This window comes from Caretta caretta, chromosome 15 (genome assembly GCF_965140235.1).
Source record: "Caretta caretta isolate rCarCar2 chromosome 15, rCarCar1.hap1, whole genome shotgun sequence".
Lineage (NCBI taxonomy): Eukaryota > Metazoa > Chordata > Testudines > Cheloniidae > Caretta > Caretta caretta.
The window spans coordinates 30,353,331-30,366,198 of NC_134220.1; the positions used below are offsets into that span (position 1 = coordinate 30,353,331).

The 12,868-nt window shown below is 40.5% G+C and overlaps 1 protein-coding gene across 6 annotated transcripts in view; it reads right to left on the reverse strand.

Annotated features, from left to right (window-relative positions):
* Window positions 1–12,868, reverse strand: part of GIT2 (GIT ArfGAP 2) — a 50,452-nt gene that overhangs the window by 4,597 nt on the left and 32,987 nt on the right. For 5 of the 6 annotated variants that reach the window (XM_075120120.1, XM_048820962.2, XM_048820965.2 and 2 more), the window contains 3 exons: window positions 8,638–8,720; window positions 8,316–8,504; window positions 740–803 (listed from right to left, as the gene is read on the reverse strand). In XM_075120120.1, the coding sequence (XP_074976221.1) occupies window positions 740–803; window positions 8,316–8,504; window positions 8,638–8,720 (336 nt within the window). Of the gene's footprint in view, window positions 1–739; window positions 804–1,783; window positions 1,806–8,315; window positions 8,505–8,637; window positions 8,721–12,868 lie in introns of all 6 variants that reach the window. The other variant, XM_048820964.2, reaches the window with a different exon arrangement.

Genomic DNA, 12,868 nt, shown 5'->3' on the forward strand with positions numbered 1-12,868 from the left:
TGAGATTTAGAGATCTGTTTGCAAATGCTCTAAGACTGTAGCCAAGTGGCCCAGGCTCAGTGGCTTTTCCCTGATCCAAGGCCAGGAAAGGAAGGGCTTGCAGGGCACCTCGTGGCAAGGCGAGACACTGGGCAGAAGCAGACCTTTTGGAATTCATTGAGACCCACACATAGATAATTATTTGCTCCCAGGAAGCTGCCTATAAAAAAAGGCCTGAGAAGTGTTATAAAGACGGCTACATCCTTGCGAGTCACAAGATAACAGGTCAGGCAAAGTTCTGGTCCAGCTCCATTGCTATTCAAGCAAGATGTAAGCATCCTTCTGGGAACTGTGGGCATTTACACATATCAACCAACCTGAGTCCTGGTGTACCAACTAACCCTACCCACTTGGCATGGTGACAAATACAAAGGTGCGAAGTCTGACAAAGATCCTCATCTTGATGAAAGTGTTCCTCCCTCCTATCTGTCTTTTGCTTTTTGTTCATTGCAAAAAATCTAAACCCAGGGAGGAACCACTGTAAAATAAAAAGGAGCAAAACCTTAGGAATTTTAAATTTCCTTATTGATTTTCTTAACCAAATCAACACAAAAACCCTCCATGTCCAATCAGAAATATTTCATTCATTGCACCAACTTCCCTTAAAGGTTCTTCTGTCACAAAGCCTCAAGATGAGTGAGACTGAAAGCAGAATACATTTGAGAAACATTGCCATTGCTGAAGAAATAAAGTGACTCACTTTTGGGAACAAGGCTGCCATTTCTGTTACTGCCACATGTATTCTTTCCGAGCACGGTATATAACTGCAAGAAGATTCAAAAGATTATTCAAAAGCAGCAAAAACATTGAATTTTATTGAAGTTCAATTAGTTAGTGACTATTTCTCCAAAAGCAAACCAGTTAACAGAACAGCACATTATCTTCCAACATTGACTTAGCACAGCCTCCAAACACAAATTGTAGCAGAGTCTGCAACACACAAGTCTGATGAAGCTTCCCATTGAAACATTCGTTAGTAAATTATGTACAAATCTGTGTTTCAACCACACTGTACTACAAACAACTTCAGGAAAAGCAAGAACTTCACAGCTGATGTAAGACTCTTTGCATTAGCTAAATCAAAATTTTAAACTATTCTTGGATTAACACAGTTTGTGGGGGAAGGAGTAATGGGTTGCCCACACTATCCTGTATCCAGCACGGTCAGATACTAATATCCTGATCTGTACTCAAGTATGGAAATACATGCTTACAAATGTGAAAAGGGCACATTAGTGTATATGACTGACATTTCCTAAAGTCATGATTTGTACATTCAAATTTTAGAGTTTGGCTCGGCATTCCCACAGAAGTGGCACAACATGTTCCAAAGGGGTTTATCTGCCTGTTCAAAATGTAACATGTCAGAGATTTTTAAAAATTTATATACACATGTATGTGTGTGTGTGTGTAAATGGCCAGAAGACAATTGCAGGCACAAAATAAAAAATTCCAGATTCTGCAGTTTAAAGGGTATTTTAACTGGAGACATCAGGATTGCACAAGAGTAACTAAGATCCCAGAGGGACTCTCAGATCCCAGGCTGAGTGTGCAGGGCTGACAAAAAACAAACACAAAACACATCCTTGTGCGTGTAGATGGTCATCAGATTTAATCCGCTATCATTTTAAGAATGGAATTTTCTGTACAAGCCCCAAGGTACTATGAAATGAAACCTTAGTAAAAGATTTAAGTAAGTAAGCTGCCAAGTCAAAGATCTATGCAGACTTAGATATATACTAACCTTGGAAGTGGAGCTGAAAAATCTTTAAAAAAAACAAACAAAAAAAAATTTAAATGTTTAAGTTTTACACAAATATTATTTTGTCAACAATCTGGGATGATCAAAATTAGAAATGAGACCTATTAGGTCACCTTGTCCATATCTGGTAGCCAGTGCAGACTGCTCTCTTACAAATGATCTGTGGTTACATATATGAAGTTCGGAGTTTCTCCAAGAAAAGGTTTGCTATTTATCTTTACATCACATCTGCATAAAGCTATTTTCAAACAAACACTCAGTAGCAATATCTAAGGTGTATGACCGCCACGGACATTTTCAGCAGTAATCTCCCAACTGAGCTTCGAAACACACACAATAAAGATTGATCAAAAGCTCAAAGTGAGAGTGCACAGTATATTGCAGTGTTGCTGTAGCCATGTGGGTCCTAGGATGTTAGAAAGACAAGGTGGGTGAGCCAATATTTTTTATTGGACCAACTTCATCCACCTGGTCTCTCTAATATCCTGGGACTGACACGGCTACAACGCTGCATATAATATGTTGTGAGAGACCATTCCAGGTGGAGTGGCCTGTTAACACCTCTGCAGTCGTAGGACAAAAAAGGCGGGTAGTGGGTTACTGATTGTTGTAATAAGCCATAAATCCAGTGTCTTTATTAAGACCATGATTTTCAGTGTCTAGCAAAGTTATGAATTTAAGTTCCCAGGCTCCTCTTTTGAAGAGGATGCGCAGGTTTCCTTTGAAGATGAGGACTGAGAGGTCAGATATGGAGAGATTGTTTTGTGAAAAAAGTGTTCGCCCGTGGGTGCTGTGGGGTGTGTGTGTCTGATTTTCTGTGAGAGTTCATTTGAGAGGGTCATGATTGTCTGGTTCACCCACAGATTTGTTATTGGGGCATTGGATGAGGTACACCACATGTTGTGATCAGCACGTGTAGGACCTATGAACCTTGAAAGGTGTGTTGTTGGGGGTACTGAATGGTCTTCTATAATATGTGTGAACTACTTATGCTAAACAATGTTACACCTTGCATTTAAGGTGTGACCTTGAGTACCTTTCTCAGACCTGAAGAAAAGCTCGAAAGCGTCTCTTTTACCAACAGAAGTTGGTCCTATAAAAAGACATTACTTCCCCCACCTTGTCTCTCTAGTGCACTGTATAGCCAATCTCAACTCATGTCACTCGTCAGGGCTTCTCAGGGTCAAAGGTTAACACTTGTAGCATTCTTTAGCTTGCTGTGAAGACACAGGCCCAGGAAACAATTCACTTTAGAGAACATTTATTTCCATACTTGACAGTCCATTGTGAACATTAGGCTGTCAATGCAATATTGTTTGATGTTAAATTTTCCCCATTCTTCATTGCATAAATCAAAGATTACCAATTTAAAGAGAAGCTGTTATGTAACTCCTAAATCTTATTGAGGATGCACCCCTCACTTTTTTGGTGAAGTGTAACTACAAGACTGTAAAACTTCATCTAAGGCGAACTGAAAAAAAATGAAGAATGTCTGGTGAATGTAGACCCGGTGAACATGTACTACACAAAACCACCAAGAGACAGCAACTGGTAAAATACATAGATTTCATCATAGTTAATGTTTACTTCTCGACTGCATAGTTTAGGCTAAAAACTTTCAATTATTCTGTTAAACAGAACTATTACAAAGTGATAACTAATAATCCAAAAGTAGATTTTAAGAATCCTTACAGATTCTACATTAGACCCTGAAAAATATTTAAAAATTAGAATTAAAATTGATCTCTGTTCAAAAGAGAAGCTTCTGGTCAATAATTTTAAAGTTACCTGAAGCCTGTAAGAAGTTTAGCCTTCTGTCAAAAGTCTACTTTTAAAACCTATACTTTCCAAATATTCCATTTAAGCTAATAATCTGCAGGATAGAATAGTTAAAACTATAAACTAGTATTTTTAAAATTAGTTTATCAGGCAGTACCATTCAAAAGAAGAATATTTTTCTTTAGCATAATCTCTCAATTCTAGATCTAAAAAGCACTTTCAGACTGAAATCACAATCATTTTATTCAATTAACTTGCAATACTGAACATGCAAAAAACACGTAAATTACAGATACACTAAAAAGGAAACAACACACTTAGGGGTCATTTGAGTTATGCAGGAAAGTGGCTATAAAAGGGGGACATCTTGACTGTGTGTGTGTTGCATTCCCATGAGCTCTTCCAAATAAAATGAGACTTCCCACCATCACTAGCTTTTTACCAAAAGTGCACGGTAGCAATCCCTGCTCTGCTAGGGAGGAGAGGAGGGCTAATAACCCGTTTACTCTCCATGAGCCACACTGAATAGTAGAGGAAACCTACAGAAAACAAGACAAAAATGTGCCGTTTAAACCTCCACTGATTTCCAGGGAATAGCAAGAGGCCCCAGTAATTACGGAATGTAAGAGTGTTTTAGAGATGCAATAAGTTCGGGCATAGTTCTGGGCCATCTGGGTTTGTTGCATCAAAGTTTTCGACGTATATTTGAGGAAAGCCTCAACTGATGTAAGATAAGCAGTTGAAACTCTAAGTACTTTATTAGTACTATTATTTGTATCACACTAGCATCTAGCAACCCCTGGACCCCCTTGTACAAAATGTGCAGACAAAATGATACTTCTCACTAGATGATTTTTTTTTAAAAAAAAAGACAGACTAAAATCTGGGTAGACACGAGAGGTCATAGTGGGACTGAATTGGCTTCTTAAATCTACACAGATTTTAGGGAATTGTCACACATTTTGAAAAAATTCTTATTGCAGAGAATTTCTGAAGACTTCCTGTAACCCTTCCTCTCACTTTGATATTGATAATTGGCCAAAATCGTGTTTAGGATTAAACCTTGGGGAAAGGTCACAACCCATAAACACTGGATTTTAAACAGGTTTTGTATCTCAGATGCAGTAGGCATTAAAGATCAGAACAGTATTTTGGTCAGGTTTTGAAGTTTTAGGTTGCCATTACATAAACTTATTAAAACCTAAAATTTAGTTTTGATGATAATTTATCCAAGCTAAAAACTAGGCTCTAGTATTACCATAAACAGACTTATTATTAGACTAAAAGAATAAATGTTGTGTGTTCTGGGTCATGCAAATAATGCTATTTCTGCAGTAACAGTGCATGGACACTGCAACAACAAATTATGTCATCAATGATCAGATACAGATTATTTTGATAGACAATGACCAGAATGGAGACAAAAGCTAGGGCTGTCAGAGGGAAACCTCAAGCCTCTGTTAGCTGTACCACTAGGCCCTGATCTTGCTCCCAGTGAAGTCAACAGTAAAAGTTTCACGGACATAGGATTAGCCCAGAAACTCTTACTACTTATTACCTATAAGTTTTCCTCTGATTTAAAGCCTTTCATGCATAACCTCTAACCACCCCGGTGTTGAACGTGCATGAGCGGGGAAAGGCAGCAGAGAAAAAGAGAAAGGACACTGTGCCTGGAAGGCAGGGACAGAGGCCAGAGTACCAGGAGGTAGGATCAGGCTGCAGGGGAGCTCTCTCAGCCCACGGAACCAATGTACTGAAACAGCCGAGGCTATGTCTGAGCTTAAGCATGCTTGCACGCTCTAATGGTCTGTTTAGACAGATGAGTACAGGAAAAGGAACAAAAGAGAATGAGAAAATGGAAGGAGTTTCATTAGGATGATGAAAGAACAATTAACATTCATGTTCAGATTATCCATGTGGCAAGTCATTTTTATTTACAATATTCCCAACAAAAGTTTGGAAGCCATCTCATTATAGTTCTCAGAAGCTCAATTATGCGACAAATGTATTTGCAATGTGACTTCTCTGAATAGCCTTATTCATATCAGAATTAAGTTGAATAGATTTGTTCCATTATTTTCCCATATCGCTTTCCCCCTGCTATGTGATGCATTGAGCAGTAGCACATCTGAGGCAAAGCCATGCAATGCAATACAATATTGCATTTTTGTTCATGGCTAAGAGCTTTGGAGGGTCATGTTCACCTAAGAATGATAACCAACATACTCCATTTGTGGCATAGAAGAAACACTGCTTTAATAACCAAACAACTTGTTCCTTACTCTGATCTCTTAAAGCCTTTCCCTCAATATCTTTCTTCTATAACAAAGAAGGGACAGAAGATGTCTTTTTGCAAGGCTAATCATTATTTCTTTCAAAGATTGCTCTGTTTATTTTTCTTATTTGCATTTATGAATTTAAGTTGTTTTATTTACAGAGCGAGAGATACATGTCCCTTGTGTAAAAAAAACGCTCCCTTAACTTGAGGCACCAGAAAACGTGAGGAAGGATTAAAAGTATTCTTTACTAAGTAGCTTTACCTAATTTAGCAGGGGAAAACCATGTCCTGGGTTCTTTATTCTAGATGATTTTGGTGTGTTTCGACTATTGTTACTGGTAAAATATACAAATAACCAATATTCTTATTTAAAATTTTATTTTTTTTTTACTGCATCTCCCCTTTGTAAAAATCCTGGGAGCAAAAAAGAAGAGTGGTTTATGGAAGGGATTAAGTCTGAATTTTGACTCAAGTGAGCTGAGTCAGAAAATGCACTCTGACTTCTTCACCCAGGATCACAAAGGAAACACGTGCATCTCCCTCCTAGCCAAAGCAAAGTGCAAACCAAGTAAATAAAGTATGGAAGAAGCAGAAGTGGCCCCCCAGAATGCAACCGTTGCCTATTTTTCTCAGTCGTGGAGGTAAAGAACTCAGAAATTAAATTATATGAGCTGCAAGATTTAACAAAGGTAGTTAGCTGGTTTCACAGGTAACGTGTTGTGTAGTCCTTCAGCGCTGAGGCTGTGACTGACGTTCTAATATGAGAATTGCCACAGGAAAAGAGAAATTTATTTGGAGCCTAGGACTACTCAGGGCTAACATGGAATGCACTAACATGTGCTATGATATACCTGCCATTATATGCCTATAAAAAACTACCTAGGAGAACCACCTGCTCTTTGTGCACTACAAAGAATCATTACCAACAACTCATGGAGATCTGGCAGAGTTAATGGTCAGGTCAGACTGCATGGGGGGAAGCTCAGGCCGAGTACTAACTTGTTGTTCAGATAAATAAGCCGCTTTGATTTTTAGCGCTGGCAAACTTGAGAGAAGCGTATCTAGTTCTTGGCTCTACTCTAACAGTTAAGCCGTTAGCAAAAGCTGTTCTGATCTATTGCTGTAAAAAACAGACGATACAAGGCTATTGCTAGGGCCCCACCAAATTCACGGTCCATTTTGGTCAATTTCACGGTTTTAAAATTAGTCAATTTCACATTTTCAGATGTTTACATCTGAAATTTCAGGGTGTTGTAGCCTGGGGGGGGGGGGGTCCCGACCCAAAAGAGGGTTGTGGAGGTAGGTGTCACAAAGCAGTTGTGTTTGTCGGGGGGGGGGGGGGGGGGGCGGGAGGGCGTGGGATTGCCACCCTCACTTCTGTACTGCCTTCAGAGTTGGATTCTGAAGGCAGCACAGCCATGGAACTTTCTCCAGCTAGAGGAGGTACCCGGAGGTGGGTTAAACCTCCTGCCACACCCAAGCAGCCACACAGGGGAAGAGGAAATCCTGTCCCTCCCCAGCCCGGCCAGGACTAGCAGTTAGGAGCTCCCGATAGGGGTGCTTTCAGCAACACAGGGGAGATCAGACCCACCTCCGGGAATCTCCTCTGGCTGCAGGAAGCCCTGAAGGCAGCGCAGCCACAGAGCTTCCTGCAGCCCAGGGAAGTACCTGGAAGTGGGGCTGATCTACCCCAAGAAGTGGCCATGCAGGGGAAGAGGAAGTCCCATCCCTCCCCAGCCTGGCAATCTAACAGCTAGAGCACAGTACATGGTAGGAGCCCTCATCTGGGGCACCCACAGCCCTGCTCCTCACCCCGTCCAATAGGTAGATTTCATGGAAGAGGTCTGATTTCATGGTCCATGATGTGTTTTTCCTAGTCGTGAATTTGGTAGGGCCCTAACTATTACAGAGAACATAGCAATTATGTACACAAACAAAACTATCTGCAGTTTAAGGGCCAAATCCTTCCTGACTGCAGTTGTTTCACAGAGATTACACTCAGTTACTGCTGAACGTTCCCTTCTAGGTGCCCTGATCTATAACTCCTGTGTAGTTTGAGGATCCATGGGTAAATCCCACTTGTCCCTCGGCCTCTGCAGGGGTCCCTTGACCTCTGCTTTCTTGGCAACAGGATTTGCAATGGAGCCATCTCCCAGCACTTCCCCTGGCTTGTACTGCTTCTTACTGAGTGGGATGCGGGCAGACTGGGAGTAGACACTGCTCCAAACAGCAGCTACTCCCATGGATATCTGCCAAGTCCCGAGGAAGCGTTCCATAGAGAGAAGCTGTTCCATGTCCTTTTGCCCACAGCCCCAACAACATCTGCTGCTCCCTGCAGCCAAGGGAACACATGACCATACATGATTCATTTACATGAAATTAAAGTTCCTATGCTTGGAAGCATTTTACTGTTTTTTAATCTTGGAAATTCCAGAGCACTTAGACTCCCCTTCTTACCTGTCATGCTTATTCTCTTGTGCCGCTCGCAGCAGCTCCTGGATATTTTTAGTGATCTGTTCAGTTTTTCGAATAACATCTTCTGTACTGGGCAAAGTGGAACTTGGGGTTGCATCTGTATCCGAGTTCTCGGGGATAGCCCCTTCCCCCTGCCAAATGACACTTCTCTGCCTTCCTTTCCTACCTGGCCTGGGGAAAAAAGGAAGAATGTTGAAGTGGTCACTGTACTACACAGCAGTTTCTATTAGCACTTAACTAGAGCTTTATGCCTTCAGACAGTATACAGACACAAACATTAGCTCATTCATGTAATAAGACATACCCCGTCTCATCCAGCTCCAAACTGGGGGTGGGGTTATCATAGTCACTTTCAGGCATGCTATTCTGTTTCTCTAATTTCGATGCCTACAAAGAATAAAGAAATGTTTAAGGATAGAACCTTAAAAAAAGAAAGAGTCAAGAACTTTGCCAGGGAACTATTCCCTGTATAAACTAATTACTTCTCTTTGCACAAGACTTCATTTAGGTCCTACATTACTTTACAAGCTCAACCTGTCATGGCCATTAGTGTCTGTTCTGTGCTACGTTATACTCACTCACACATTTTAGGTTAAGATCTTATGGGCTGAGATTTTATTAATTTCTCTCACTGACAGCTGCCATGTATGCTTACGTCACTTTATGCAGCAGCAATGCTGAAAGGAGTTAAATACTGTAGGTTATTCCTCCATTTCACCTAAAAGAATTAAAGTTACTTGCCTGGCTAGTTATTCCTTCTTTAGTAAGTAGTTTCTTCATGAAGTACATTAAGTATTTTATTTTTAAAATACATTTTGTACCTTAACATATCAGGGAATGTTCTTCCCCAACCATTACAAGCTGTTCAGCTTTACAGAGCAGGGGTTCTGCTTCTTTAACATCATAACCCAACATTCAGCCACTTGCCACTGATGATCTTCCTGCCCCCAAGAAAATTTTGCCTCTGTTCCCAGGATATTCAAAAGGGACACCACACAACGATCTTGGGATCACTTCTGGAGTCTGACAACCACCCAGTTTCAAATGACTGAGCAAATGTGCTTTTGCAGAAGCCTCGAGTTGGAAAATGGAATTAGCTCAACTCCCAGACAACCACAAGTCTTACGTCTTCCAATGCAACATATGACCACTTTATGGGCAAGAGGGGGACATCACCTATTATTGAGTTGCCTCTAACCTTCCTCAATATGAGGCACTTAGCACACTTTTTCCTGAGCAGAGGGACCATAATAACTGAGTTTACTTGTATTCTTATGACTTGGGATTTGTATCCCTTGAGATGCCACCATATGGTCCTCTAAACTCAGGAAGTTTCTTTCATTAAGTTCCGTGTAATCTTTCAGGTAACAAGTTATTCTACCACTTCTGTGAGCTCCTGGTATAATTTATACCCAGGGAATATACATCCCAATGATTTTTGTTCTGAATACCTCACTACCACACCAATCCCAGGAATTCATATCCATGGGAAGTTTGCAACTTGGGAATAATTCCATGGGACTGAAAAACATAACACAAAAGCAAGAAAGGAAAGTATACTCTGGAGCTCTCTCCCTCCTTCTTCAAACAGTAGCCCTGGATTACTACTTATTCTTGTCTTCTGGGCCTGACACCAAAGAACAGCAAAGATGCAGCAACTTAGCAACTACAACTCCCCTCAGTGGTGCCCAGACCAGGGCATTCTACATTAGTACACATTTTTCTAGAAGACAGACAGACAATTATACCCTTCCCACTTATAAACATGCTACATTAATGTCACTCTGAAGTTTGGTCTTTTACTGCACAGTGCAGATCCTGGCCCTGAAGTAAAATCCAATCCCAACAATGCTATGGGATTTCCTCATTCGCAGTCACATTAACCTCCCACTGATCTTTATTAGAAAAACAGAGTGAAGATCAAGGAAATCTCCAGAAATGGATATTAAAGGAAGGCTCAAATCAGCATACTTAACATGCACTGTCCATTATAACAGGCATAAATTAGGCTAAGCCTGATGGACAACCCTTTCTATTATTCTTATTTAGAGAGGTACCTCCATGTGCCAGGTGCTTTCCAATCACTGAAGGACAGTCCCTGCTCTGAACAACTCAAACTATCCAATTTACAGCTACCTTGCATAGAAAGAAACCTAAATTGTGGTGTTCTTTTGATTACATCTAGTAAGGGAACAAGAGAAGACAGAATCTGAAAACAATACTAGGCATATTCTGACAATATAAAGCTGTACATAATAGCATTTGTATGGCATTTATTTATCTATCAGATGGTACACAGATAGAAACTGTTTGCTAAATGGCAAAGCTGAATACTCTGGTCACAAACAAAAACAGCCAGTTAAAAAACCAGGACTTACCCTTACTACTGGAATTAGATATGTGTAAAGTAGGATTAACTCCCCCCACAACAAATCTGAGAAAGTTTTTAGTTCCAGTGATAAATCAACTGTACCCAAATTGGCAATTCACACTTCACTGTGAAAGAAAACAGTCACTTAACGATTTGTCATCTGCTACTATTCCATGTAAATCAAGTATTTTTCAGATTGGGCAGAAGTCGCCATATCACTTGTAGTCAGAATTAACTTATCTTCTGAGGTTTTAAACAGGGACTTTCATGCTGAAGAAAACAAATATCTGGCTAAAAAATAAGCATCTGAAACGCAAATGAACCCTCAAAACGTTGATATACAAAGCTATATTCCTCCCAATTCAACTGTTAAATAAAAGCTTGACTTGAGACACTACATAGCTGCCAAAGAACCAGACTGATACAGCGTCAGCTACAGGGTTGTGATTTCACTGCGGCATCAGACACATGGAACAGTTGAGCTAAAAAGGGAGAGAAGGTCTTTTGTAAAGCAAGATATCTGCAAAAATAGGCTTGGTTTAAAAAGTCATCTATGAATGCTTTTCTCCTTTAGTTTGCTCCTGTGAAAGTCCTGCTTTAATAATGAAAAGTAGAGCTTAAATCAATAACACACAATACTACAAAATGGGTTCTGTCAAAACTACCCATAAATATATTTGTATAAAACAACATAAAAGTATAGGAAGAATACAAATGTATTAAGGAGTATATAGCGATGATAGTTACATCTATTAAAGACACTTAATAACTGCGGATCCAAGCTGCAGATGAGAAATGCAAATCACTCACTATGATGACCCAAGGGTGATTCAGCTATCATACACTTATGCAAACGTTTCTTGCTCAAAGAGTGTGTAAAAGATATCTGTTTTAAAATAACTTATTCTGAAATATGCTGAATAAACATGTATAGCAAGAATCTATTTGTTAAAAGCACAGTTCTTTTACAATGGTTACCTTGTAGTTGGGGCTGGTTCAGATGGCATTATTCTGCAATTTTTTGGATACATAGAAATATTTCTAAGATCCCACACAAAATGTAAAGTGTATAAAAAAGAAATCAGGCATGACCAGTCTACTGTATCAGATTGTTCAATTAGCCAGCCATCCCTAACCTTGCAATTTTGTAGTGCGGACACTTCATTCTGTGCTTCTATTAACTGTCCTCACATTGGGTTGGATTTAAGACTGCAGTGGAAAAGTATATAACAAGGATGAGAATATAGCAGGGGTTCTCAAACTTCACTGCACCGCAATCTCCTTCTGACAACAAAAATTACTGCAGGACCCCAGGAGAGGGGGACTGGAACCCACCCAAGCCCCACCATCCCAGGTGGGGAGGTAAAGCCAAAGCCTCACTGCCCCAGGCCGGGGGGCCAAAGCCGAAGCCCAAGGGCTTCAACCTCAGACTGGGATCGGTAACCTTAACCCCGCTGCCCAGGGCTGAAACCCTCGGGCTTGGGTTTTGGCCCTGGGCCCCAGCAAGTCTAAGCCAGCCCTGGTGACCCCATTAAAATGGGGTTGCGACCCAATTTGGGATTCCAACCCACAGTTTGAGAACCGCATACTTATCTGTTTCACATTTCAATGTTTTCATAAAAAGGTATATAATCACAGAATCACAGGGCTGGAAGGGACCTCGAGAGGTCATCTACTCCAGTCTCCTGCACTCCTGGGCAGGACTATTATCTAGACCATAATGCCTCAGTGAACCCTGCAGTTCTGTAGTTCGGAACTAAAACTATTCATCTATGAGTCAGAAACCATGCAAATAGAAGTATCTTTGGGATACCATAGACTTTTATAGAGCACTTAAAAATCCCATAATGCAATGGCTTTTTTTTTTTTTTTTTTTTGAAGTCAGTGTCATGCTTTTGTAAGGACCTAGCAACCAACGTTTGCTGATTCTCAGGCAGCAGCAATGTAAGCTTCCTCTACATGGTGCCATGAAGGTTCTTTGAACCCTGAACTAAAAGGAGCATTGCTAGGAATGAGTTCAGTCTCCAGGCCCATTCGAGCCTTCACTTCTTTCAGTACCACCAGTAAAAGGGCTACGCAATGTTAAATGAAGTGGTGGGTGATATGGATGCTTGTCTGATATAACTGGACAAAGAGCTCACTCATTTCAAACAGTCTACCGAAC